Source organism: Furipterus horrens, unplaced genomic scaffold, assembly GCF_987537825.1.
Source record: "Furipterus horrens unplaced genomic scaffold, mFurHor1.1.pri manual_scaffold_5, whole genome shotgun sequence".
In the NCBI taxonomy this organism is placed as follows: Eukaryota; Metazoa; Chordata; class Mammalia; order Chiroptera; family Furipteridae; genus Furipterus; species Furipterus horrens.
In genome coordinates, this window is record NW_028327175.1 from 135733200 (window position 1) to 135758980 (window position 25781).

Consider the following 25781-nt stretch of genomic DNA (forward strand, 5'->3'; position numbering starts at 1 on the left):
TGGGCAGCACAAATGGCAAAGGCAGCCATGTGGTTGCTCACGGCAACCCAGGCCCCCTCAGACAGCACTGCCTATCAGCTGTCCCCTCCCCATGTTGACCTTGCTAGAGATGACGGTGGCCCGGCAAGAGAAGAGGAGGTCTCCCCCAACACATATCTGTTCAATGATGCTTTCCGAGTTTCCTTTCTGTGTCGAGAGATGGCCTGTAAAATGGTTCCTGTGCCCATTCTGTCACCTCACCTGTGGAAGGACAGGGTGCTCTGGCCAATGTCCAGGTCGTTCAGGCTTCCGTTTGATTTTGTGAAATGCTCCAGGGCAGAGGAAGTGGGAACAGGAAGGCTTGAAGGGGGAGGTGGCAGGGACAGCTGGAAGCCCCAGGGGCTGCAGAGACCCCTCCTCACTGTGGTGCTGTGGCAACTTCTCCAAAGATGCTGGGTGCACCCCGGGGGTAGCCCAGGGGGATGTATGTCTCTCCAGGGGGGTCAAGCTGGGAGCCAGCAGCGAGGCCTCATCCAGGTGGAGGTCAGCGCAGCTGTAGTCCTTACTCTGATCCCTGATCTGCCCCTTTTGGACAGGCATCTGGCCCAGAACCCTTTCATCTGTGACTGTAACCTCAAGTGGCTGGCAGACTTCCTGCGCACCAACCCCGTGGAGACGAGCGGAGCCCGCTGCGCCAGTCCCGGGCGCCTCGCCAATAAGCGCATCGGGCAGATCAAGAGCAAGAAGTTCCGGTGCTCAGGTAGCTGCCTGCCTGCCTGTCTGTCTTCAGTCTGCTCAGGGACCATGGTGGCTCCAGCAGGATGTCCCAGGGTGCCGGCCCCAAACTGTGCACTCAGATCTGAATGGTGTCCAGGCCCACCCTGCCCTTTGCTGAGCTTGGGGAAGGAAGGTCTTGTGGAGGTCCTGAGGGAGGACCCAGACCAGGACGCAGGTCCTCTATTCCTAGGCCAGTTCTCGTTCATGCTGCTGCTGTCAGCCCCTTTAAGACATTCAGGAGGCCTGGGACCCCTCCTCAGTGAGACAGTTGTCCCCTCCAGCCTTGGAGGAACAGCATCTAGCTGGGGACAGTGCGGGTCAGCTTCTGAGCCTGGCTCCCGGTTGGAGGCCTTCCTGCGCCATCTGCATCTTGTGTCAGTGCACGTGAGAGCTCCCATGGCTTTGACACTCCCTGGGAGGTGTGATTGGTGTCATGCTGTCCCCAGCATTGACCTGGGCCAGGAACACCTGTGTTCCCTAGAAAGCCTTCTCCACACCTGGGCAGATGGGCTCTGAGGCCCTAGCCTGGGACCTCAGCCTTGTTCCTGGGGCGCCTTGAGCTGGACAGGGGGGCTGGGGGGCTGGGGCCTGGGCTCTTCCTGCAAGTCCTGATGATCTCACCAGCATCACACCGTTTGTCTGTTTCTCTTCACAGCCAAAGAGCAGTACTTCATTCCAGGTAGGGGTGGGTGGCCAAGGGTAGTCTGGGTGGGACGGTGGCAGTGGTGGGCGGGGGCTGGGGCAGCAGGCCGAGTGGGCCTGGGAGACCCTGGGCGGGGCACGCCTGCTTGGAGCCTGCCCCGCGCCCCTCAGCCACCAGGCTCTGCCACCGCACTGCAGGCACCGAGGATTACCAGCTGAGCAGCGAATGCAGCAGTGACGTGGTCTGTCCCCACAAGTGCCACTGTGAGGCCAGCGTGGTGGAGTGCTCCAGCCTGAAGCTCACCAAGATCCCTGAGCGCATCCCCCAGTCCACGGCCGAGCTGTGAGGCCCCCAGCCCCTCCACACCCCTCACTTGCACCCTGCTCCTGCCCCCTCCCTGGGCCTGCTCCTGGTGTTCCTCTGGCCGGGCTCTGTTTGGGGACCTCTGGAGACACCAGCGTGGCAGCTGCTGGCTTTGCAGGAAGCAGCCCCTGCGTCCCGTTTGCTTCTGACTCACAGCGCTACTGACTCTCAAAGCAAATAGCTGGCATCCAGGGCGGGTCACCAGTCTCAGTCATGCTTTTGCCATTCTGGGGGGACATGATTTCATTTGCTCAAGTTGGGGCTTAAGCTGTCTTTTAACTATCTCTTTTCTCTATCTAAAAATATAAATTGGTGCACATATATATGCATGTGCATGGATACCTACACACGTCATTTATATATATATATAATTTCATAACATTTTTAATGTTATAAAGATCCCCGTTCATAGCTGCCCCTCCTCCCAGCTCCAGCACTCAGCCTAGATCTCCTTTGAAATAGGGTCAATTTGCCTTGCCAGATAAATCCTTCTGGGAGTCCCCTTTGTTTGAAACCCAATATTTTCAATTTGGAAGGTACTTCAATGTCTGTCATTTACGGTGTGTAAGCTCCCTTGATTGTCTCTTACAGACGATTAAACAACAATGAGATTTCCATCCTGGAGGCCACCGGCGTGTTTAAAAAACTCACCCATCTGAAGAAAATGTGAGTTACCCATTGGTGGGAAGGTTGCAGTCAGGACGCTGGCCCAGGGTGGAGAAGGAAGATTCGGGGGGTGGGGGAGCTCCCATGGGGGGACAGGGCTCCCAGGTGTGGGGGCTGGGTACAGGAAGGGGTCGTCCTGACCTTCATCATCTGCCCGCCACCTCTCCTCCCAGCAATCTGAGCAACAACAAGGTGTCAGAAATCGAGGACGGGGCTTTTGAGGGCGCAGCCTCTGTGAGCGAGTTGCACCTGACCGCCAACCAGCTGGAGTCCATCCGGAGTGGCATGTTCCGCGGCCTGGACGGCCTGAGGACCCTGTGAGTGCATGGCCGGGGAGCAGAGTACATGGTGGGACTCCAGGAAACAAAAGCCAGAGTGTGGGTACCGGCACTAAAGGGAAAGGAAGAGAGGGTGGGAGACCTCCTCTCCCTGGCCTCGGCTTTCAGGAGGAGGGGACAGCTGAGGACCCTGAGTGCAATGGGCCAGGTGGTCAGATGCTGGTGACTGTGGGGGAAGGCCTGCTTTCCTGTTCTCTGGGGTGTGGGGGTCAATGCCTGGAGAAGGGGTGGGAGGAGGCAGGCCCTTCGGGAGGTCCCCTCTCATGGCCGGTGGCCACGCTGTGGGAGTGCAGCTCCGGAGTTCATTCAGGAGCGTCTGGCTCTCCTGCAGGCAGGAGAGACTGGGTGGCCCCATGGCGGGGACATTGTAGAGGTGACACAAGTGAGTGTAGGTGGGGGAGCGGCGATGGCCCACCATTTCTGGGATTCTGGGATCCCATAACCCAGAGCCCAGCCAGAGCTAACCAGACATCAGGCACAGTGTGGGGTCTCCCCTCCCCTCTCCCCCAGGATGCTGAGGAACAATCGTATCAGCTGCATCCACAATGACAGCTTCACGGGCCTCCGCAATGTCCGCCTCCTCTCGCTTTATGACAACCAGATCGCCACCATCTCCCCCGGAGCCTTTGACACCCTGCAGGCCCTCTCCACACTGTAAGTCCAGACCTCGGCAGGCGTGAGGACAACCTCTGCACCCTGGGAACCCCACTCACCTGCCGCCCCAAGAGCCTGGTCTTCCTGTTTGTTCAAGGGATGAATTCGGGGAATATTTGGGTCCCCGTGGTTTGTTGAAACACAGGTCCTGCCGTGTTGGAACACCGCCCTTGGTAACGGTTGGTTGGTTGTCTGCGGCGGAGCGGACAGCTGTGGGGACAGCACGGGGCGGGCCGCAGAGGCTTTGAGGGGACAACCGAGACCGGCGGGGCGTCTGTGTGCTCACACAAGCCTCCTCTTCCAGAAACCTTCTGGCCAACCCTTTCAACTGCAACTGCCAGCTGGCCTGGCTGGGTGACTGGCTGCGGAAGAGGAAGATCGTGACAGGGAACCCGCGGTGCCAGAACCCAGGCTTCTTGCGGCAGATCCCCTTGCAGGACGTGGCCTTCCCTGACTTCCGGTGTGAGGAAGGTAACGCGTAGTCCCTGGGTGGCAGCAGAGAGGGGCTGGGAGTGGGCGGCCGGTACCCTGCACATGCTCTTTAGAGGAGGGGGCGGGGGGAGGGGAGAGGGGCAGGGATGCCAGCTTAGTCCTGCACCTACCCCTGCCTCGTGGCGTTTTGTGGCATCATAAAAGCAATAATGTGCTTTTTGTTTAAAAAATGGGAAACTATGGATAAAAAAAGAAAATATTACCAATGCTCCCTCACTCAGAGAAAACCACAGTTAATATTTTCGTGGATTTTCTTTATGTGAGCACATTTAAGCGGGAGACCTGCCTCCCGGCTGTCCTTAAGTGCTGCAGACTTATGGGTTCACACTGTCTCAAATATGCAGTGGGTACAGACCCATGTTGCTTCTAGCCAGTCTTCTGACCTGCTTATTGAACCTCTCCAGATCCCAGTAAAATAGAAATTAATTTTCAGCTGATCTATTTTGAGGGCTACTGTGTGCCAGGCCCTGCTCTAGATACTAGGCTCCTTCAGTGAACAGAGAAGAGACACATCTCTGTCATTCTAACAGGCAGAGTGGCACCCCTCACTGCACTGTGAAGGAGACTGTGTTCTGCACAGTACCTAGCAAATTGTAGGTACTCAAGAAAAGGTGTGGCTGCCATCCTCCTTGCTGTGCCCAGGGCCACCTTGGGTCTTAGGTGGAAGAGATCAACTCAAGACCTATTTTAACCTCAAAACAGGTCCAAGGGGCTTTGTCCCCAGTGGGGAAGGGGTGCAGCCAAGAGGATACTTACCGGAGCCTGACGGAGGGTCCAAGAGGGGCTCCTGGCTATAGGAGGCCCTGAGAAAGCCTGTCTCCTCACTGACATGGCTTCGTGCCTTCCTCCCCAGGCCAGGAGGAGGGGGGCTGCCTGCCCCGCCCACAGTGCCCCCAGGAATGTGCCTGTCTGGACACCGTGGTCCGATGCAGCAACAAGCACCTCCAGGCCCTGCCCAAGGGCATCCCCAAGAACGTCACAGAACTGTGAGTACCTGAAGCCTGATGTCAGGAGGAGGAGGTGACCAGGGCAGATATTAGCTCACTAGCAGCCTAGAATTAGGGCTTCACAGGTGACACAGTCACCGGATGGCAGGAGTTCCCCGTGGCAAGTGCTTCGTCCCTTTAAATTAAGCTCTGCCTTTAAAATAATAAATAATATTGCTTTTTTTTTTCCTGCCTCACATGATCTCACGAGCATTCCACTCTGCAATGGAAATTCTCACAGAAGTTATTTTTATTGGCCGCATACTATTCCATCACATGAATCTCCCAGGAGTTGTGTAACACATCACCCTTTGTTGGATATTTAAGTTGTTTCCAGTTTTTATTATCATAAGTAGCGCCAAGCTGAACATCCCTTCATTAAAACTGCTGGTCAAAAAGTGGGGCCTTGTTAAGACTCTGGCTGCCTTCTGCCTGACGGCCTTCCAGAAAAGTCATTTCCTTTCTCCTTTACCTCGCTGCGTGTGGCAATGGTCTGCCTACCTGCCCTCCTATCAACACTGGATATTGTGGTCTGAAAGCTTTGTCGCTGTGGATTTGGTTTTGAACTCAAGTGGGGTGTGGATGTAAATGACAGACATAGGGACACAGAGCGGGGCTTCTTCAATAGGCACTTCCAAAGCAAAGGCTTCGGTCAGTCCCCAACACTGCCTGTTCTCTGAGATCGGTCCCTCCAGGCCTCAGTAGCCGAGCTTCGCTTTTCCCTGTGGACAGTGGATGGAGTTTTCATTTTATTTTTTTCATTGCCAGCAAGGATGGCTATTTCTTCACAAGCACATCAACCCCTGCAGTCCTTGTCCAGTGACTTGCCTGCCCTGTCACCTGCCCCATTTCCTATCACAGTGTTGCAGTCCCCGTTTTCTCATCGGTGCCTCATAGCAGCCCTGAGAATAACGGGAGGTGTGACAGTCTGCCTTCTTTGACTGAGGATGCTGGGAAACCACTTGACTTTTTTTCTAAGTCTTGGTTTCCTCCTTGTCAAGTGGAGCTCCTTGGGTATATTGAAGGGCCACTGAGGCGATCAAATGAGATGGGTGGGACGTCACCTTGTATGGCAACAGAGTGATGGGTCAGGGCGAGGACCACCCTGATGCTGCTGCTCTCTGGATCTTTGGGGTGTGGGGGAGCCATCTCAAGGGCCGCAGTTGGTGAGGGTGCTGTGCAGGGAGCCCAACTTGCCTTCAGCTGCTGGCACCTGGGCCACTGCTTAGCAAGGATGGCAGGTGGCCATGGGGGAAGGGAAGAGGGGCAGGTTCGCAGCTACTTGAATCCCAGGCTCTACCCTGCAGACATGGGGAACCTGGGGGGATTGGGGAGAATTTTTGATGAGCTGTGACTTGGGTGGCAGTGTGAAGAGTAGGTCCCAGAAGAGTGACCGAGGTTGGGAGGACAGAAGGTGGCTGCGCAGAGCCAGGCATGGGTGACACACGGCGTGCACTCGGGGTGATGTGAAGACAGAACAAAAGGAAATGGTGCATAGCCGGCAGTCCTGTAGTAACTATGTATGGTGCCAGTGGGTCCTGGAATTACTGAAATTTGTACATTGTCTAATTGCCTAATCAGCAAGCTGTACACCTGAAGCAAACAGAAATAATTTTAAAGGTCAGCTGAAATTGAAAAAAAAAAAAAAAGCAAATGATGAAAGCCCCATGGGTAGGAGCAGCCAGCAGTCATGGGACTGGCTACAGGGGGAGCTGGAGAATCGCTGTCAGGGTCTGAGAGCCTAATGGTTAGGAACATGGCGGCTGGTGCTGATGGAGTCAGGGAAGTTGATGTGTGTGTGAAAACGCTGAGCTTGGTGTTGGGCATGTTTGTGAGGAGTGCTCCCATGAGACTGGCCTCACACGACTTGCCCGCAGGTGGAGAGAGGGCCCTAGTAGCTGGTGGGGGGGGGGGTTAGGCGAGCTGGCAGGTGGGCCTCAGAGGTATTACCATGCAGATCAGATCTCTTTGGCCAGGAAAATTGCAGAGCGAGAGGGAAGGACAGGGGCCCAGGACTGAGCCCTGGTAGTGCCCACAGACAGAGAGGAGGCTGGGAGGCTGACACAGGGGAGCGGGAAGGGAGCCGAGGGGAGCTTCATGTCTCAGGGGTTTTTATCAAGTTTTGGGGTGGTACCTACTCAAACAGCCTAAGAAATGTATGTACTTCCCCTTCCAATTGGCAGTTCTGGGCCGCTGGGTGGTCTACAGGTAGGAGAGGAAAGGCGTGTGAAGGCCCGGCTTCAGGGAAAGGCTTTCCTAGCGTGGGGCCGAGGTGGAGACGGTGCACTAAGTGTTGTGTTTTCTCCTGTAGCTACTTGGACGGGAACCAGTTCACGCTCGTTCCGGGACAGCTATCCACTTACAAGTACCTGCAGCTTGTGTGAGTACCCACGCGGCTTGAGGATCGCAGGCCTGCCTCAGAGGACAGGGGGGCCATTGGCATCTGACTGTTGTGGCTTCAGCTTTCCTGGGATTCCCTACAGACCCCACTTCTGGCTGATTCCTTTTGTTGTTGTTTGGTTGGTTGAATTTTCTCCCCTTCTGGGAACATCTGTGCATAGAACTGCTTTGCCACCTAGTGGCCATGCTTAGAAGTTGCATTGTTCCAGGCTCCCTTGAGTTGGATACTGTCTGCTTCTGCCCATATTAGCTCCCCAAGCCTCCCTGGGGGCTGATAATTATGGCTAATGCAGGTCAACCTTGCAAAAGTAGGAGCCAAGGCAGAAGTAGAGGGTGATGGGAAATTTCTCAGTCCAACCTTGGCCCCCAAACCAAATAATGAAATATGGCAGCTAGAAATAAGTATCTAACTAAATTTTTATTTAGACTGACATCTGCTTTTCTGTTATTTCCACTTCATGAAAAAAATCACAAAGTAATCTTCAGAATAAGTTAGCTCCTCTTAGTCCTCCAGCCTCATTAACACCTCACTTCAATTGTCTTTATCTTCTCATTAGCCAGATGCTACCAAAAAAGAAGTGCAGGGTGTGGCTTGGAGCAGGGCCACTCCAAGTGTGGTCAATGGACCAACGGTAGCCTGAGAACTGTTGGTAATAGGTCTGCAATTAGATAAGGAACTTGAACCAGAATATAAACCCACGTATTGCTTTCTTCATTAAGGAAGTGTTGCTATAAAAAAAAATGTTAGCCATAGTAAGTTGTGTTTAGTGTCATAAGTGATAACATTTTGGCACAAGTTCCTTGTTGAATGGACGTTCAGTTCAAGACTGACTACTTTGAGTAGCACTGGGTTACAGAATTTTGAAGCTACAGTTTATCTGTCTTTGCTAATAATACAGGAAATGTGTTTTGACTGTTCAATATGGGGGAAGGGGGTGTGTGGAATGACTCAGTGGCTGGTGACAAAATGTCAAAGAAAGAGACCATCTTTCTGTGGTCTAACGTGAGACAGCTCCACTAGGGGCTCAGGTACAGCTGAGAAGGGAAGGAACGAAAGAGGACTAATGTTGGGCCAGGTTTTGCTATGAAACTGTCTATCGGGGGGGCTTTTGTCTTTTCCAGGGACCTAAGTAACAACAAGATCAGTTCCTTAAGCAATTCCTCCTTCACCAACATGAGCCAGCTGACCACTCTGTGAGTCCCTGGGCGGTGGGGGCCAAAGGGGGGCGGGGAGTGGTGGGAGGCTCATGCTATGGCTAATGAGACTGTCCCCAAGCCCCAGTCACTCACAGGTATCACAGACAGACTCCCTCATCTGCCAGGGAGTGTGCCAGGGCCTGCCAGCCAAAAATACTTTAAAAAAACATGTTTTATTATGAAATACAGCATATATACAGAAAAGTGCAAAAGTTATAAATGTGAAGTTTAACAAATAATCATAAAGCTAGCATGCATATGTAAATACCTAAGGCAAAAAAGTAGACACAGCTAGTACCCCATAAGTCACCTTGTCCCTTCCTGATTATTATTACTCCCTTCTCCACTGAAGGCAGCCTGAACCCTGGCTTTTATGATGACCTTTGGGCTCTATATTGTTGCCATCTACAAGTTCATTTCTACACAATGAAGTTTAATTTTACCCATTTTAAACTTTATATAAATTGCATTATACAGAATATATATTTTTATTTACCATGATGTTTGTGAGATCCACTTGTGTAGTGTAAAGCTGTGGTCTGTTCATTTTCAGTGCTGTATAGTATTCCTTATAAGAATGTGCCATACTTCCCTCATCTGTTCTACTGTTGATGGATTTTTGGGTTGTTTCCAGTTCGCACTATTGTGAACAGTGACCCTCTGGACATTTTTGTGTCTGTAATTTAATGATTGACTTAATTATATTCCAAGAAAGCATTAACAAGCATCCCTTATATCTGCCTGGAGCTCAAGAGCATATCATATTCACCTTTCTAACACGTCATTTTACAGATAATGTGCCAAAAACTTCTGAACTTTAATATTCTACTGTGTTCAAACAGCAGAGGCAGGTTGGGGTCCCGAACCTGCCAGGCCCTGGGAACAGAATGTGGGCCCAAGGCTTTGAAGTGCAGGTTCCACCTACCTGGGTGCTACTTATTGGTCAACATGCGTCTGTGTGTGAAGCTGCCATAGTCTAGGGCCATGGTTCTCAACCAGGGGTGACTCTGCCCTCCTGGGGATGCTTGGCAATGTCTGCAACATTTTCAGTTGTCACAGGGGGAGGTGGGCAGGGGGAGCTACTAGACTCTCATGGGTAGAGGCCAGGGAGGCTGCTAAACACTCTACAGTTCATGAAGAGTTATCGATAGTGCAGAGGCCAAGAAATCCAGGTCTAAGTGATCCTGACTGCTGCAAGGGTGACAGAGCCCTCCCCTGTGGAAGGAGTGGCTCCTTTCTCTTGTTATTATTTCTAAAACGGCTTTATTGAGGTACGATCAATATACAATAAACTGCACATATTTAACATGTACATCTTGGTCCATTTTGACTTACGCTCACACGCACAGAACCACCATCACAGTAAAGATAGTGACCACTTCTGTCATCCGGGCAAGTTTCCTTGTGGCCCTTGATAATCCTCCCGCCCCTCCCAGCCCTGCAGCCCCAGGCAAACACCAATCTGCTTGCTTGCTTGCTTCCTTCCTGCAGGATCCTCAGCTACAACTCCCTCCAGTGTATTCCTCCACTGGCCTTCCAGGGGCTGCGCTCCCTGCGTCTGCTGTAAGTCCCACACTCTTCATTCCTCCGGGGGGATCGCCCCGCTGAGGGCCCTTCCACCACCCGGTGGGCAGAAATGTCCCCACGTCTAGGGGCCCCAGCAGGGCCCACTGTGTCCAAAGGTGGGGGACCAGTCCACTCTCACTTCAGTCCTAGCAGAGTCCAAGGAATGAATGGAAAACTAGCTAGGAAATGGGGGTTGCTCTCTGCCCCAAGATGTGTTTGCAATGTGTGTGTATGGAGGCCATCCAAGATAAGATAGCCCCTTATTTGTGTGTGAGTCTCCTGCTCAGATGGAGAATGTTGCATGTTTCTTGAACTTTTTCTAAGAACTCCCACTGTGAGGTTTTTGTCCTGTGATCAAAGCCCCCTGTCACGCCTGTTATGATGGCCCCTGGTGTATCCATGAGCACAAATTGACTGACAGCCCCCTGGGGACAAGGTGACATTGTTCACCCCAGTTTATGGCTTGTGTCCTAGCTTCCTTACCAAGAAAAGCCCACCCCTCAGGCTCCTGGATGCGAGCATTCTATTTGTTACATGTAAACAGAAATAGCCTTGATTTCCTTATGATGGAAAAAAACAGAGTCCTAGAAGGGAAGGTGTCTCCCTTGTGGTGCCACACCCCACCCCTCTCTGCAGAGGGCAGCACTCACCCTCGATCCGTTCTCACCCACAGCCTCTTCTCTCCTCAGGTCCCTGCATGGCAACGACATCTCCACCCTCCCAGAGGGCGTCTTCACAGACGTGACCTCCCTGTCTCACCTGTGAGTAACTCCGGCCCATTCTTGGGGCCTCTTTGGATTAAAACAGAATCTGGATTCCAAGAAAGACCTTACCTCCTGGGACTATCAGAATTTGTTGCTTTTTCCCTGAAACTATTCATAATTTAGTTTGTGACCTTCAAATGCCCCCCATCACAGACTCTTACACATTCAGGGTTTCCTCAGTCACGACAATGGAATTTGAGAACATTTCTTCACAAGCAATAATTAAAGTAGTAATGACCATTAACTGGTTGCCAAGCAATCTACCTGCATGAGCTATTCTTAAAAAGCAGTGTACTCGATTCCTCAGAAGGTTAAATGTAGAATTGCCTTATGACCCAGCAATTCTGTTTCTAGGTATAGGCCCAAGAGAACTGAAAGCTGTGACTCAGATACTTTTACATCCAAGTTCATAGCAGCACAATTCAGACAATTGCCAAAAAGCAAAAGAACCCAAATGTCCATCAATAGGTGAATGGATAAACGAAATGTGATACAGACATATAATGGGATGCTGCTCAGCCATGAAAAGGAAGTTCTGACACACGCTACAACATGAAGGCATGCAAAGGGAAATAACTCAGACATAAAAGGACAAATCTTGCATGATCCCACTGATAGGGTGTGCCCAGAACAGTCCACGTCACAGCTACAGAAAGGAGAATGGTGGGTGCCAGGTGCTGGGAGCAGGGAAAAGGGGGAGTTTTTGTTTAATGGGTACAGAGTTTCTGTTAGGGGTGATGAAAAGTTTTGGAACCAGACAGTGGTGATAGTTGCATAACACAGTGAATGGAATTGATACTGCCACTGAATCGTACACTTAAAATGGTCCAAGTGGCACATTTTATGTTACATGTGTTTCACCACAATAAAGACAGTGAAGAAATGAAAGCGCAGCGGGCTGATTCTGGAGGTGAGACCGGACACAGAGCACTCTCCCCGGGAGTCTCGGCTGCAGTGCGAGGCAGCGTTCAGAGCAGATTGACTGCGGTTGGGGCCCCTGGGTGTCACTGCATCCTCTTGCTCTCTGCCCCACACCCAAGTGCCCAGGGCCTGAGCGGGCAGGCACACCCAGTTGAGAGAGCCTTCTGGGATCCCCAGCATCTCTACTTGAAGTTCATTCACTCAACACTCCCACTGGATTTTCTCAGTTCTGAGACTCACCTTTTCCACATTTTAATCTATGAAATCAGACTGTACCTTACAAGTGATCTCTATATTGAATATGGTAATATTTTTCCACCCCTCCCAAAGCATGGGAAATCAGTAGTGCATCTAACAGTCTTAGACTTGAGGAAAAAAAATAATAGCAGGTGTCATTCACTGAAGGTCTGCTTGGGACAAATACTCTGCTGCTTACTTTATCTGTAGTGTATTGTTTACTTTATGACCAAGAGGAAAAGTAGGTTTTGTGTTATGTGTTAGCTGTACAAATGTGACAGGGACCCCTCAAGCCCAGACCAAAGATTCCAGCACCTGTCTGGACTCAGTGAGAAGAGTGGAATGGGTGAGGGGTTCTGTCTTAGTTGGTAGGATTTATTATTTCCATTTTACAATCCCAGGTGCTGAAAAGTCAGGCAGCTTCCTTAGATCATAAAGCTCGGAAATGACAGAGACTGGATTTGAACTTAGGTGTGTCTGATACTAAAGCTCCTTATTTATTCTTAATTGCTTCAATAAATATGTCCTGAATAACCACACTGAGTCATGTGCTAAACAATTTACTAATGTAATGTTCCTGCCCTCGGTGGCCATCTGGGATATTATAAAATGAATTCACAGGCAGCAGTGACTAACTCTGGGGAAGTCTGAGGCGCTTCACAGAAGAGGTGCCATTGGAAAGAGACTAGGAGTGTGCCATTGGAGAAGATGAGGAAGGACATCCCAGAAAGAGGAAACATCGTGTACAAAGGCATGGAGGCAAGAAAGTCAAGGACACATCCAAGGATGCTGTGTTGTCCAGCATAGGACATAGAAAGCTTGGTTGGGTGAGGACTATGGGGTGGGAAGAGACGACTCTAGAAAGGGGCATTGGATTCATTGTGAAGGACATCTGTGCCATGCTAAGGAGTCTGGACTTTGTTCTAGAGGTAGAAGGGAACGGTGGGAGAATTCAGTTATCAGGAACTCTTGGAAAGCCGAGGGACATGTGGAGGCTGAATAGGATGGAATGCGGCAGGTGGAGCCCCCGACAAAGGCCAGGCAAGGACACTTGTTCGTTGCTCCTGATGACTCCCACTCACGGGGGCCTATTTCCATCTGTGGTTGGTAAATTTTCGTTGTGAGCTCATGTTTTGGAGATGCTCCTCGCCAGAGAGAACCTGCGCTTGTCTCCACTCGGTGCCAGGGTCTGTGGCAGCTCTGGGCCCACGCAGCCTCCTCTGCTTGCCCTGGGTGATGCCACGTGTCTGCGTCAGTTCTCCACCTCACCAGGCAAGGCCTTTCCAATCATCGGGCCCACCTTTCTGAACGCCTTTGGGTTCCCCCTTCTGTGTATCTCTTATGCTTGGGGTTTAAATGTAGAGTTGACTACCTTTCCTCTATCCCCATGAAATAGGAATGACATTTCGATCTTCTCTCCAGCTCAAATTCTAGAGGTTTAGTTCTTCATATGGGAAGTGAACAAACAACATGTTTTGTACAAGCAGACAAACAAAAACCAAAGCTTCCAAAACAAAATTTGAGCTCATACCTATCTATAAATTTAGGTTTTCTTTAGGAGAATAGTGACATTGGGTCAGCTCCAGTTAGTAAGAAATAAACAAATAAGTGAAGATCAGGTTAGCAGTGATTGTAGAACAGCGCGTTGGCATTACTGATTAGATGTGTTCATCACTTCTAAGCGCCCTTTCTCTGCAAGACAGCACCTATGTGGAAGGACCCTTTCGTTGTTATGAAGCGACCTCCTGAATGAACTTTGCCCTTTATACCCAGGGTTTCAAATGGAACTAGGCAGTAGCTTGGGACATGTACATGCACTTGTTCAGGTATGTGCACATGTAATACTGATGGAATATATGGGTAAGTGCACACGTGTATCCATTATCTCCTCTGCATGGAAGAGTGGCAGCTATTGCATAAGGATTTCTTGAGCACTTATAAGGATTCACAGAATGGTGAAAGGATGGCATAGACTCACCACATTCACTCTGGGCTCCACAAAGGCCACACACAGTCTGAAGGTAGGAACATGTTCATGGCTCCATAACAAGTGAGGGGCGCCCAAGAGTTAGCACCTGTTCCTGTTTCCTGGAGGTGCCCTCTGTTCCTACCGTGGCTCTGGCCTGGGCCTCCCCTCTTCACTGGCACTGTGAAGGAGGGGTGGGCAGGCCTAGGGTGTGGTGGAAGATGAGGTTCACCATATTTAAACCCCTCGAACTCTAGATTAGGAATCAGGATGTGTGGCATTAGATCCTCATTCTGCCATCAACTTGCAATAGGATCTCAGACAATTGTTTATCTCTTCAGGCCTCCTTCCTTGCCTGTACAAAGGTATTTCTTTTTTTTAAAATATGCTTTATGTTTATGCTATTACAGTTGTCCCAATTTCCTTTCCCTTTGTTCCCCTCTACCCAGTGACCTCCCTCCCTCCAGTGGTCCCCCTGCTTAGTCCATGCCCATTGGTTGTGCATATAGTTCTTCTCAACATCTTTCTGTCTACTCCATTCCCTCCTACTATGCTTCTTAATTCCTGTACCATCTCCCTCCCTTTCCCTCCTTCCCCCTCCCTGCTGACCTCCCCCCAAAATGTTCCCCATACCTATAGTTCTTTTCCAATCTCGTTGCCTACTTAGTCTGCCTTTGTTTCAATTCCCTAGCTTCTGTTGTTGGTTGTTGTGATACAGTTTTCATCTTAATGTTCATAGTTTTGATCCTCTTTCTCCTAAACAAGTCCCTTTAATATTTCATATAACAGTGGTTTGGATCTGATGAACTCCTTCAGTTTTACTTTGTCCTGGAAGCACTTTCTCTGCTCTTCTATTCTGAATGACAGCTTCGCTGGATAGAGTAATTGTGGTTGTAGGTTTTTGCTATTCATTACTTTGAATATTTCTTGCCAGTCCCTTCTTGCCTGCAGAGTTTCTTTTGAGAAATCATCTAAGAGTCTCATTGGGACCTCTTTGTACGTAATTCTCTTCTTCTCTTGCTGCTTTTAAGATTCTCTCTTTATCCTTAATTTTTGACATTTTTTTTTCATCATTGTGTGGTTGCCTCTCACTCACGCCCCCAACTGGGGACCTGACGTGCAACCTAGTTATGTGCCCTGACTGGGAATCAAACCAGCAAAACTTGGTTTGCAGGCCAGTATTCAATCCACTGAGCCATACCAGCCAAGGTTTAATTTTTGACATTTTGATTATAATGTGTCTTGGTGTGCTTCGCCCTTGGTCCAGTTTTTTTTGAACTCTCTGTGCTTTCTGGCCCTGTAAGTCTATTTTCTTCCCCAAGTTAGGGAAGTTCTGCTTCATTATTTTTTCACATAATTTTTCAATTCCTAGTTCTTCTTCACCTTCTGGCAGCCGTATGATTCAGATGTTGGCCCACTTATTGCTGTCCGATAAGTTTCTGAGCCTCTATTCATTTTCCTCACTTCTCGTTTCCTCTTTCTGCACTGGTTGACTGTTTGTTCCTTCCCTATGTTCCGATTTGTTGATTTGATCCCTGGTTTTCTTTCCCTCACCACTAGTTTCGTATGTGTTTTTATTCATTTCAGCAGGACTAGCCTTCATTCCTTCCCCGTCTTGTTTAAGATCTGCTATTAGGTCTGTGAGCATTTTTATAAGCAAAGCTCTGAACTGAGCCTCAGAAAGATTTCCTATCTGCTGCTTTGTTAGATTAGATATTTGCTGTCTGGTCAGCTGCATCACTGGGATCTCTATCATGATCTGTGCCATCCTGACCATTTTGTGTTTACTTTTGCTTCCTGGGCAGGGCTGTCACACCACCTACGCTACAGGGGGTGGAGCCCTGTGCACTCGTCACAACCAGGTGACCTGTCTCACCATGCTGTGGCGTTTTCTGCGGGGGGTGGGGGTACAAGATGGATCCCTGCCATTCACTCTCTGCTGAGAGACCAGGAGCCTCCTCCTCCATCCCCACCCCCTCTGGGCCTCACAGTCCAAGGCAATGGGGGTCTGCCTTCCCCGGCTTTGGAATCACAAGCTGACAGGTCTGGTCTGCAGCTGGAGGTGCTCCCCAGACGCTTCTCGCCTCCCCCTAAATACGGGTGTCTGTACTTACCGCTGTCCTGTCACCGTCACTGCTGCTGCCGCAGACAGCACAGCTTGAACTCTCCTCCCTGGCTTTGCCACTCCTACCTGTCCAGACGAGCACCGCTTCTTTATAACTTCATATGTTGGACTTCCATTTATTTTCTGTTACTTCTGGTTACTGCTGGTTTTGCAGTAGTTGTATTCCTTGTTAGTTGTGGAGGGAGACGGAGCGTGCCAGCCTAGGCCTCCATCTTGGCCGGAAGTCTCCTGTGTGTGTTTTCCGAAGGCATTTCTAATGGCCACTGCAGTTCTAACACACCATGAGGACCATGAGCACTCAGTTCCCTGCACATCTCTCTGCTTCTGCTTACTTTGATATTTACTGTGCAGTTAGCTCAGTTTTCATCCACTTGTCTACCCATCTATCCATCCATCAGCAAATATTACTATGTCAGGTCCTATGCTACAGCTCCCAAACACCATGCTTCATTTCTACAGTATGACATTCTGTTGCCTGTAATCAGCTGCACGCTGGAAAGTTAGACTTCTGAATTCATTAAGAATTTGGTATGAAAAATAAATATGGAATGATTAAAGAAATGCCCATATGACAGAATAGCGAATAGTTAATTATAATTATGACACTGAGGTTTATAATTTGATGAAAATATATAGACTAAAGAAGATGGCATACTGATTTCAAAGATGGACATATATACACACAAGAACTGGAAGGGAATGTATGAATATTAAATTAGTTACACATATGGGATGATGGGTAACACATATGCCAGAGATCAACAACACAGGGTTATTTATACGTTGTTTGGGGACTGAATCCACAGTCCTTTTGGATTGACAAGGGGTCTAGCTGTCATCTTCACTGCTGCGTCTCAGCTGGGTCCATGGCTCTCTACTCCCCACTAAGTTCACAGTAGTTTTTTGAGGGGGAAAGTGGTTCCCAGGTGAAAATGAGTGAGCCACAAGAACCCGGCCATTGGATAAATTAAAGCTTGAAATATTGAATTCACGTGTGGCTCTGAGCCTGCTCCATAGAGAAAGCATGTGTCCGTCAAACTATAATTAGAGTTTTGATTAAATTTATATTGGCTTTGGTAGTTTTTATTATTCTTTATTATTTTCATATTAAGAGTTGAAAAGGGATACTTACATTTGAGGGGTAACTTTTCTGCCATTTATGGGGGGGGGGATATATGTGGGAATTGAGAACTGGATGATTCTCTGACTTTCAAGGGCCTCTATGTTCACAACGGCCTCAGATTTAGTATTTCTGGCGTTTTCTGTAAGTGAACTTCAGGACTGAAAGAAGAAGCCATTCATAATGAACTTGAAACTTCTGGCTCATCACCAGACCACACTCCAACAGCATACTACAAAAAATATTTTTAAATAAATTCTGTATTTATCTTATGAATAACAATTACATTTCTTTGCACTTGTTCTGTTAAACATACTAATCAGGTAAATGTAAACACTTTAAATATACCACAATCTTTCCACTCGTTATGTTAAACATATTAATCTGGTAAATGTAAACATCTTAAATATACCACGATTTTTGTACTCCGGTTATTTCAAAAGTATTTTTTTTAACACACTGGCGCTTCAAAAACTCAGTGTCTGAGCTTCCTTTACCTCTGAGAAGCCCTAGTTCAGTGGACAGAGGAACGTGTCTACTGTCCCATTAGCCAGGATGGATGCTGTCAGCAAATCAGAACAGAAAAACATTAAACACACGTCGAGGTTGAACGGGCTTTCTCTGCCAAGCTGCATTATTCCCTTGGCGCCCATCTTAGGTTATGTGCGCTTGTCTTTTTCCCCTCTCCAGTCTGCAGGCTCTTTATCGAATCATAAAGTGCGCCCCAGAGATGTGCAGCCGGCCGCTCAAGGTCGCCTGGGCAATGAGCAGCTGTGCTGGGGTCGGAGTCCAAGTCTTGTTCAGCCTGCTTTTTAAGATGCACGGTTATCAGCTGTGCTATTTGGAGGAGTTCCTGCCAAGAGTCGCTGCTACTTTCAGCAGACTGCACACATCTCAAGGGGAACCACTTCCCTGTATTGCCCAGAAGCAGGTGGAAAATGGCAGAGCATGGCCACTGGTCACTTAATGGGTGCCTGTTCTCATTAACCTTCTATAGCCTTACATTTTCAAAATAATGTTGATATCGTGGAACTTCAGGCACGATGCTCTGATGTTTTCCTATTTGCTGGATCAAAGAACTCTGGCCCCTTCATGTCCCCAAATCCATGTCTTGTTCATCTTTCAGCTTCACTGCCCACCAGCTTGGTAAAGCATTGAGAGGTTGGCCGTAGACAGCGTTGGGACGGGGGTATAAGGGGGCAGGCGTGGCCTGGCGTTGCTGGTGTGTGCAAGTCCAAGTTGGAGGGCAGCTGCTTTTACTCGCACTTCCTCGGCAGCCTGAACCCTGCTAATAGGCGTCTGTTCTAGAGAAACGCTCATTTCGCAAAGAGGCAGGTACACGAGTGTTGATCACCATGGGAGACGACCAGAATGTCTGGCAATGGGGAAGTTGCTCACTAAGCGCAATGAGGCAGCCTTTTTTGGGATGCTGTGATGCAGTTTGGCAAAATGAGATGGAGTCGTATACACTGACCCAGAAAGGCCTCCACAACATGCTGTTTAGTAACAAGAAGCAAGCTGCTTGGGTGGATATAATTGGTGATGTGATATGTGTAAATACGGGGAAGGACTGGAAGGCTACATGCTTAGGGGTGGTGACCTTGTGTCCTTCTGTGGCTGGCAGAGGCTGTGGGTGTAGACTTTTTTGAAATGTGGATATATTCAGGCACATTCCACACCAAAGAACACTGGGGGTTCTCAGTCTTCCTATTAGAAACAATGCTGCAATCAAAGCCATGACACAGGTGTCTCTATGCACCTGTGCAGGTAGAGCTGTGAGATAAACTCCCAGGAACAGAACTGCTGGGCCCAAAGGCAATGGCACAGATATTACAAAGTTCCCCTCATGAATGTTATTCCATTTTGCATTCCATCAGTGACTTAGGAATGTGCCTGTAAAAAAATTGAGGTAACATTCATGTAATATAAAATTAACCACTTTAATGTGTATAATTCAGTGGCATTTAGTACCTTCGCTCCCCTGGCTGGTTTGGCTCAGTGGATTGAGCGTTGGCCTGCGAGCTAAGTGTCGCTGGTTCGATCTTCCAGTCAGGGCACATCAGAGAAGGAAAACTCTGACTCCAAAAAACCTCCACTGCCTTGCGGCATACCTCTTCAGGGGAAAGGCTAAGGGAGTAAACCCCGACAGAAAATCCGGAGCCGGAGTCCCTAAGGCGGTTTGACGTTGTAGTCAACACCGGCAACTCCTGCGGCGCACCTGAAGCCAAGCTGTATTGACTCCGTCTTTCCCTTGGACCCTTCAGCTGCGAAGAGAGGGGGGGTCTGCTGCATGGGCAACAGCAGACCCTCCATATCACCCTGCCCAGGCTCTGTAGCTTCAGCTTTACTGGAGAGGACACTCCAGCGTCATCGCAAGATGTCGATTTAACATGGGAGGAGACAGATACCGTGTCACTCCCGAGTCGGACTGCACAGCCACTCTCGGCGGTGCAGATAGACTCTTAAGAAGCTACACCAACGTCTCTCGAGACGGACGGCTGCTGACGATGAGTACCTTCGCAATGTTGTGTGAGGTGGAGACTCTGGGTCTGCGATGTTTGGAAGAGGTTTACAATGAGGATGCATTCGTGTGCTCCTGAGAGAGTATGGGCTTCCGAGTCAGAGGCCCTGAGTCTGAGTCCAGGGGCGGCCCTTTGCTAGCTGTGTGACCTCAGGGAAGTGGTTTGTGCTACAGGAGGCTCGGTTGCCACATCTTTGAGATGGAGGGGGAAAAACCTGCCCTGTGGGCTAATGAGATGATTAGATGCATTGCGGTGGGAGGGGCAGCTGGGTTTCATCACAGCAGTAGATGTTGATGCATTGCACCTGGGAAGCAATGCATGCACAGGCTTTGGCCTCAACAGCATGAGTTCAAATCCCACCTCCCCCTTCCTCTGTGCAATCTTAGGCAAGGGCTTCCACCTTTTGGAGCCTCAGTTTCAAAACATAAAATGGGGATAAGAGGGTGTGGTGAGGACCAAGTAAGGTAATGTGTGTGAAGGACTGGAGACTGTGCTGGTGACATGGTACATGATCGTGAAGTTAGGGCTTTTGCCAGCCCCGGGGGCGGTGCCCTGCACCCTAGGTGCGCAGTGATGAAGGAGCCTGTGAAGGTGTAATGCCTGCTTCTCTCCACTCTCTGACCCAGGGCCATTGGTGCCAACCCCCTGTACTGTGATTGTCACCTCCGCTGGCTGTCCGGCTGGGTGAAGACAGGCTACAAGGAACCAGGCATTGCCCGTTGCGCTGGGCCCCCAGACATGGAAGGCAAGCTGCTCCTCACCACGCCTGCCAAGAAGTTTGAATGCCAAGGTGAGCCAAGGGGCACGGGAAAGGGGTGGAGGGTGCCGGGTTGCATCCCCACCTCCCACTGCTGGCTGGGCCTTCCAGATGTGCTTGTGGACCGGCTGGGCAGAGGGCTCAGGGGGCAGAACCGAGGCACCTGCAGCTTGTTAGCATGACCGCCTTCTAGTCCTGACATAACAATGAGCGAGAAAACCAGGCAGAAAATCCTCAGGCTGGAAGGGTTTGAATCCCGCCCTGGGGTTATGTAAGGAAAGTAAAAATAGCAACAGCATTTCTGGAAGCTTCAAGCCTCTCAGCAACGAGCTTAGGCCCCTGAGCCGCGGGACCCAGGGCCTCTCTCCTGACATTTGTAGAAAAACAGGGATGGGAGGCTGCTCTGACTTTGCTATGAAGGTACCTCAACCCGGGCATCTGTGAATGCTTGTTCAGGGATTGATTGACTGACCGACAGCCCAAGCCCTGGGAGCCCTGCTGAGCAGAGGGAGGCGGCGGAGTGGCTATCCCAGGCCTGGCTCTGTGTGCTGGGGGACAGCTTGGGGAGCACACCAGAGGTCATGGGGCACAGTCGCTGCCCCCTGCAAGCTCACAGACTACCATCGGAAATGCACTTGACAGCCATAGGTCAATGAGAGGCCTAGCCACCCTGTGTGCAGGATCCTGTCACAAGGGTCACAGTCCCAAGGCCCGAGCTGGGGCTCAGCCCTGAGCTGTTGGGAGCAGGCCAATGTATGTTGCAACATTTGCTCCGGCTTTATTTAATTGGGTGGTGTTGGTACTAGTGAGATTAAAAAAAAAAACAAAAAATAAAAACACTTTCTATTGAAATATAACATGTATAACAGAACAGGACACACATTATAAGTGAATGGGTCACTGAATTTTCACAAACTGAGCACTCGGATCGAGAGGCAGATCCTACCTGTGCTGGAGAAGCCCCCTCACGCTTCCTTCTAGTTATTACTGAAAAGTGTTTCTGTTTCTGTTCATGCTTATGCCTTAGAGCAGAACTGGTATTTCTCCACTTCCAGAAGTGGAAAACTGAGTTAGCTGGCTGCTTTTACTGTTAATTCTTGTACGGTCCTACTGCCCCTCACAGGAGGTGCCCAGGGAGCCTGGCCACCAGCTCCTTGTCCACCTCCAAGTTCAGGGAAGGGTGACCAGTGAGTCCTGGAGGGGCCGGAGGTCATCCTTGTAGCTGGAGAGGTGATGAGAAAGGGTCCTTCCCCCTTTGGTCTTGAGACAAACAACCTCAAGGCACGCGGCCCTTTTTCTCCTGAGTGTGGCTTCCTCACAGCTGCGTCTCCACCCAGACGAGGTGGCCACCCTTGTTATCCTGGTTAGTGGGTGACAGGGCTGGGGGTAGCTGCCCCAGCAGGGTGTGAGCGGACCCAGGAAAGGTCATCTGACTTCAGTAGTAGGGACTCTGGCGCTCTCATGCGGATGGCCCTGCCCTGACCACCACCAAGCATCCAGCACCAGCCCACTAAGCACCTTTTGCGAATTAGCTAATTTAGCCCTTCCAGCCCCTTGGGGTGGGGGCGGGGATGCAGCATGGCGGGAGGGTTGCTGACCCCCACCCCCCGTCCTCCCCGTACTGACTCTGCCCCGTTGCCTCAGGTGCCCCTCCTCTGGCTGTCCAGGCCAAGTGTGATCCCTGCTCGTCCAGCCCGTGCCAGAACCAAGGCAGCTGCCATAATGACCCCCTTGAGGTGTACAGGTGTACCTGCCCCGGCGGCTATAAGGTGAGCTGGGGCTGAGCCGGGGGAGGCGGGCCGCTCCCCTGCGCCGTGGGGCAGAGCTGGGTCTGCCTGGTTCTCCACTCTGCCCGCGGTGTCCCCAGAACAGTCCTGGTGCAGAGCCTGTGCTGGGCGGGCGAATGAACAAGTGACAGCTGGGACAGGCGGGCTCTGTTGGCTCACACCAGCCCCTGGTCTCCCTGGGGTCCCCATCACTGACTTCCTCCCCAGGGCCGAGACTGTGAGGTGTCCCTGGACAGTTGTGCCACTGGCCCCTGTGAAAACGGTGGCACCTGCCATGCACAGAAGGGCGAGGATGCCGGCTTCATGTGAGTTGCCTGGAGGGGCTGGAACCTGGTGGGCGCGGTGCTGATGGGGCCCAGCACCCAAGCTTCAGTGTCCTCCTCCAAATGGAGTGGCCACCTCCCTCTTCCCACCCCGTGGTCCAGGAGGAGGTAGAGAGTGGGCTCAGGGAGCAAGCACTCACTAGAAACCTCTCCACACCCACCCAGGCTAGGCCCGTGGCCCAGGGGCAGTGACAGCATAGTGATTGGAGCTGCGGCCGGCAGACTGGGGCTGGTGCTGGGAGCTGAGCTGCCCACTGCTGCTCCAGGCCTCTCTCGGCTCCTGCCAGGTGCCAGAATAGTCTTCTGATAGCACTGAGAATCCACGATCAAGGGCAGGTGCAGTGGCAGTGCCAAGGGACAGTTTGGGGCATTTTAAACCCCTACAATCTCTGCTAACCCAAAGCCTCTAATAGTAAAGTCAAGCATCTGCTTGTAGGACCTGAAGGCAGGGCCCTTAGCCACCTCCTTCCAATCAAGCCACCACCCAAGCTCCCGAGACAGGAGGCCTGTTCAAAGGTGGGAGCGAGTCCTGGTCACGCCCTCTGGAGCCTCCCCCCATCACCTCCTGGTCCTTTCCTAACCTTTGCCAGTGCTGACATCACATGCTAGCATCCCTCCGCTGCTCATACACACACACACACACACACACACATACACACACACATCTCTCAGCTGCTGACACACACACACACACACACACACACTCTCTCTCTCTCTCTCTCTCTCTCTCTCTCTGACCGGCTTCCCTCAGGACCCCTCAACCAACACTCCAATTCTGAGGCCTCCCCTGGACCCAGAGTTTTTCTGAAGAACGCTGTGTATTTAGTTGCTGAGCATAAATTGCTGGCTGAACAAATTGGCTCTGCATCTACCAGCAGAAATAGCCAAACCTGTCTCTGCAGACCCAAATTACCAGGTATAAAAAGGAAAACAATAAATGGCCTCTCAGCTCATTATTGCCCTGGCGACGGCATCCTTATAATAGCCTCTCTTCTCCTTTGGGCTCAGGGGGCAGCTCCATCAAAGCCCCCTCCCACTCCCTGACTCCTGGGAGGGAATGTCTGTGGAGAGTGGAGGGGCTGAAAGGATACCCCCAGAAACTCCCCCTCTGAGCACAGAGGGGTTCCTCTGGGGCTACAGATTGAGGGCCATTGGGTGGGCCCTATGGGTAGAAAGGGGGTGCCTCCCTGAGTTACCCCTCAACCCTGAGGCTTATAAGGGCCCCTTTAGAAACACAAAGCTGATCCCCTTGGTCTGCTTAAAACCCCTCTGTTTTATGTCCCCCCATCTTCATGGGGGAAAATTAAACCCCAGGACCTGCCCCCCAACAGTGGGCTTCAAACCTTTTTTCTCATGCACCCCCGCCCCCAAATTTTAAAACTACATATGTCCTCACACATTCTGTGACAGTTAAAATTTTTCATTGTGTGTTTAATATTTTTTGTTGCAAAGGAGGCCATTTTTAGGATACTGTAAATATTAACATTTAAAAATAAAACTAACACTCTTTTTGTTCTCCAGTGGAACCCGAAGAGCATAGAAATTTGATACCATTAAAAAATTACACAAATAAGCTGCTCTTCTACAGTTTAAACATTTACCTTACTCTTTTTTCTTCTTGAACTAGTATTCTTACTTTACTCCCCACACCCCTTCGATTTTCCTTCTAATGTAATCTCTTTGCACACTACAGAGACTCTTCTTGAGCAGCCTGTCATAGTTCTCCACCACCAACACGGGGACATAAGTGTAAATTTAAAGTTTTTTAAATTTCTTGTGACCATAAGCCTCTGATTAAAATTTTCTTTTGCATTGAGTTACCATTACAATCATCAATAATAAACAATTGATCAAAACAACATTACCGTATTACAAAATTTGATTGGTAGTTATTACACATAGAAGCAGAATTTTATTAGACACATCTCTTAATGAGATAGAGCTATAGACACACGGCTCATGTATCTATATAGCTGGAAGTGCTGAGAAAGTTTGTTTGCAGAAATAAACAGATAAGATTAGAAGCAGTTTTCCTATAGCCACATCACTCAAGTCTTTGAAATCCTTCAGAGTCTATATAGGCCAAACACCGCAGAGTGATCTGTCATCAAAAATTATATATAATGTTCTATCAGCTGACAATTCCACAAGGTCTTCCTTCAATTATTTGTAACACATGTCAGTAGAGACCTCGGGACTTGCAAAAGCCATTTGTTCATTTGCTTTTGAAACATCAGTATTCCGCATTGTCCCTTTATTTGGAGCCCTGGGACTTTAGGTCCAGGCTGGGAGAGGTGGTGTGCCCTTGTGGAGCTCTGGGGCTGGTCAGCCCAGGGACGAGCTCCTGCAGAACTTGAAGATCTGGAAATTAACTTCCCAGAACTCTCTAACCCACACGCCCGTTGGAAGAGCCCAGGTGCCCCAGGGGAAGGTGCACCTGGTTAGAGCACTGATCTCCAGGGCTCCCCACTGCCTGCTCTGGCCCCACTCTCACCTGAGCCCTGAAGTTGTGCTCCCAAAGACTGAACTGTTTGCATGAGCAGGGCCTTTCCCAGAGAACTAACTTTAGGGTCTTCTCTGGGCTTGTCCCCATGCCTCTACCCCACTGCCTTCCCTCCCACTCCTGCACTCCCCTGTCAGGATCCTTGAATGACTCATCTCCTCCAGCAAGCCTGCCCTGACCACTCCCCCCAAGGAGGACCTAGGTGTCCCCGGCCGCTTTGTTTCCATTCCCTGGCCTCAGTGCTGCACTATCCTGATACCCTCCATCTCTCCTCTGGTTGCCTGTCTCCTCATCATCTCCCCCCCAGACTGTGGGTCCCACAAGTACAGGGCTGGCCTTGTTCACCTCTAATGCCGACATCTAGCAAGGCCTGGCCTACAGTAGGGACCACAACTCTGGGATGATGATATTGACCCAGTGGCCACAGGCTGCTGCTCTGGCCACGGGGCTACCCGCCTCTCCCACCTCCCCTGTCCCATAGGTGCTCCTGTCCGACTGGCTTTGAAGGACCGACCTGCGGGGTGAACACAGATGACTGTGTGGAGCACACATGTGCCAATGGGGGCATCTGTGTGGATGGTGTGAGCAACTACACTTGCCAGTGCCCCCTGCAGTATGTGGGTATGTGGAGTTTGAGTGTCTGCAGGGAGGTGAGGGCTGGTGTGCATGGCCTGAACCCCATTCCCATGGGCATA

General features: G+C 50.4%; 1 protein-coding gene across 1 annotated transcript in view; it reads left to right on the forward strand.

The window, feature by feature from the left end:
- Positions 1-25781, forward strand: part of SLIT1 (slit guidance ligand 1) — a 158539-nt gene that overhangs the window by 122568 nt on the left and 10190 nt on the right. The window contains exons 14-29 of the mRNA XM_090277906.1: positions 576-739; positions 1412-1435; positions 1597-1741; positions 2354-2428; positions 2602-2745; positions 3277-3420; positions 3725-3891; positions 4766-4898; positions 7210-7278; positions 8421-8492; positions 9987-10058; positions 10751-10822; positions 20343-20506; positions 22118-22242; positions 22468-22565; positions 25568-25707. Coding sequence (XP_090134032.1) covers positions 576-739; positions 1412-1435; positions 1597-1741; positions 2354-2428; positions 2602-2745; positions 3277-3420; positions 3725-3891; positions 4766-4898; positions 7210-7278; positions 8421-8492; positions 9987-10058; positions 10751-10822; positions 20343-20506; positions 22118-22242; positions 22468-22565; positions 25568-25707 — 1808 coding nt within the window. The remainder of the gene's footprint in view (positions 1-575; positions 740-1411; positions 1436-1596; positions 1742-2353; positions 2429-2601; positions 2746-3276; positions 3421-3724; positions 3892-4765; positions 4899-7209; positions 7279-8420; positions 8493-9986; positions 10059-10750; positions 10823-20342; positions 20507-22117; positions 22243-22467; positions 22566-25567; positions 25708-25781) is intronic.